The sequence below is a fragment of the Sinocyclocheilus rhinocerous genome, unplaced genomic scaffold (assembly GCF_001515625.1).
Source record: "Sinocyclocheilus rhinocerous isolate Xijiao unplaced genomic scaffold, SAMN03320098_v1.1 scaffold5625, whole genome shotgun sequence".
Taxonomy (NCBI): Eukaryota; Metazoa; Chordata; class Actinopteri; order Cypriniformes; family Cyprinidae; genus Sinocyclocheilus; species Sinocyclocheilus rhinocerous.
The window spans coordinates 12,430-15,471 of NW_015639060.1; the positions used below are offsets into that span (position 1 = coordinate 12,430).

The following is a 3,042-nucleotide window of genomic DNA, read 5'->3' on the forward strand; positions in this document are numbered from 1 at the left end:
TCTGATGCGTCACAGTCTGTGATGAGCTCTGTGGGCTGGGCTCAGCCAGTATAGTTTCCATGAGCAGTGCTTGTTGTGGCTGCGTGGTGTTATCAGTGTCCTTGTGGGACTACACCCCAAATGTGGATGTCAATGTCAGTGAGATCGAGGTCGAGTCCTGTGTGAACGGCTGGAACTACAGTAAAGAGGTTTACGAGTCTACAACAGTGACAGAGGTGAGTCGTGTTGTTTGCGTGCTGATGTACTGTCGCTCTACAATCTAATGTCTAACTGCCCTAATGCTTCTTGAGATAAAGCTATGGAGAGGTCTGTAGATGATCATTCAGACAAATGAAAAAGTGCGTTCAATATTTTGTTAAATACTCAGTCCAATAACATTAAATAAGCGGAAGTATTATTTTATTTATTTATTTTAAATCTGTTTATTGAACTTTTACAATAATAACAGGATACAGATACAGGAGAATCGTGAAAAAAAAAAAATTTCCCCCAGCGAGAGAAAAAAAAAGTAGAATTAAACAAACTAAATAAAACATAAAAAATAAAAATTCGATATATATTGTAAAACAAAGAATGTCAAGCCTAATGTCTCGAGTATAGAAAATATGTTGGAGCATTAAAGTTTAGACATTTCGACCATTTATCAAATGTATGCATATACCTCCACATACAAAACCTTACAGCTTTAAAGTATATACATATACATACGCAAGTATCCACACATATAATCACACACTCCGAACCAGATTCAGGCCACGATCATAATAACATCTTAATGCTTAGGTTGACAGAGAGGATCAATACCAGGCTTGATTTTTGCCAACCTCACTTTTGTCCAGTAAAATCAGTGAATACATTTTAATTGGATAAGACTATGACGTGCACAAATAGAGGAGGTATGAACACGGGACAGGATCTGGTTCCAAGTCTCGTCATCAAATGTGAGGCCCATCGTTGTTTAATAAAAGAGAGAGAGGAAGTGGAGATGGAGGAGATCAGCCTGTATAGCGTAGACAACACACCCTTTTTATCTAAGCGTACTTCAAGAATCTGATCAAGCGAAGATCAGGGAATACTTTAGATTGGTCGTGTGCCCTGTACTTCCATTAACATGGAATCTAATCCACACAACCACACAATACTATGCATCACCCTAAGACATCGGTGTGTATGACAATACAACAGAAATCAACTGTAGTTTCTTTATCAGCCATTAAGAAGTGTAACCACTGACCTGAAGTGTCACATATCCTGAAAAGCTGACTCAGTACTTCAGACACTTTTTCTGTGGGATCAACTTTATTTCTGGTTCTTCAGGTTGACGTTCATAATTTTGAGAAACTCGGAGCAGATCTGCACAAATTAATAAGCGATTAAGCCAAGATATATGTACAGTGTACTGTTTAAAAAAAAAATACTGCAAAATAACACATTTTGAACTTCGACTGTCAACTACAGCTACAAGTATAAACCTGACACACTGAAAAAGAACCAAAAATTAACATTTGCTGTCAGTTTACTCATCCTTCGGCCAACCAAGATGTAGGCTACTTTCTTTAGTAGAACACTAAAGATGATTTTTAACTGAATTCGTGGTCTTTGGTGATTCATAAAATTCAAGTCAACAGACAACACATTATAACACTACGACCAGGAGTCTGGAGCTCAAGATTTCTGTGCCACCACGGGTATTAATTTTGTGTTGCTTGTTTTGACTCGCAAAGTGACGGCATCCGTTGAGCTGCATTTTATGAATCACCAAAGACCATGAGGTCAGCTAAAAATTATCTTTTGTTCTACTGAAGAAAGAACATCTGCTACTTCTTGCATGGCTAGAGAGAGTAAATTAATGGCAAATGTTCATTTCTGGGCAAACTATTACTTTAAAGGGATAGTTCACCCAAAAATCCTGTCATTAATTACTCACCCTCATGTCGTTCCAAACCAGTAAGACCTTCGTTCATCTTCGGAACACAAATTAAGATATTTTTTATAAAATCAGAAAGTTTTCTGACCCTCCATAGACAGCAACTTAACTGAAATATTCCCAGGCCCAGATGTCCATGTGACATCAGTGGTTCAACCGTAATTTTAAGCTACGAGAACACTTTTTGTGTGCAAAGAAAACAAAAATCACGACCTTATTCTACAGTCTTCTCCAAGTCACTGTCCTCCGCCCTTATAGAGAGTACCGCAACACATGCATGTGCATTCCTCTGCTTGTAAACACGGCTCCGAGCAGTATTTTACCGATGTCCTTACTACATTTCTGTGCCTGGCAACATTTCAGTTACGTTGCCGTCTATGCAGGGTTAGAAAGCTCTCGGATTTCATTAAAAATATCTGTGTTTTGAAGATGAACAAAGGTTTTACGGGTTTGGAACGACATGAGGGTGAGGAATTAATTACAGAATTTTCATTTTTGGGTGAACTATCCCTTTAAATATAAAACATTTTCAAGTGTGCTAAGAAAAATATTTTTACCTTTGACTCCATTTTAAACCAGGCCAGCAATCCAGGATCTCAGCAATAGGTAGGTTCCAGCATCTCTATACAATGAATGCGTATTAAAATTAATAATTGGACATCAAAACACCAAACTAAACTTCCAGCTTCTTCACTTTTATCCTGAAAAGAAAAAGATTGAGAAGTTAGTCAGGTTGTAATATTTGCCAAAACACCAGGAAAATTCTATTTAAAGCACATGACACAAATCAGTTATTTAACTTAATAGGCATCATGTGAAATATGGTGCTTAGTTTGATCCCATAATACAAACATTAAACTTTTAAATATTTATTTATACTGTATAAAAGGACAAAAATTCAGCCCTGGCACTGTAGCCACATCGGCCCACATTACCACACGACACAGCCCCACCCACAGACACACGCATTCACTACTTACATTTGTGTACAGATGGTGAAATAATATAAGCAGTACCATATATGTAACAGATATTTAAACATTTAATGTATGTGTCACGTTTATAACAAATTTACACACAGTAAAAACAAAAGAAAAAGAATCTGAGGATGTTGT

General features: G+C 37.1%; 1 protein-coding gene across 1 annotated transcript in view; it reads left to right on the forward strand.

Moving 5' to 3' along the window:
• Positions 1 to 38: 38 nt before the first annotated feature.
• The window catches only part of LOC107750988 (solute carrier family 22 member 4-like), a 15,721-nt gene continuing 12,717 nt past the window's right edge, over positions 39 to 3,042 (forward strand). The window contains exon 1 of the mRNA XM_016566556.1: positions 39 to 215. Coding sequence (XP_016422042.1) covers positions 60 to 215 — 156 coding nt within the window. The 5' untranslated portion in view covers positions 39 to 59. The remainder of the gene's footprint in view (positions 216 to 3,042) is intronic.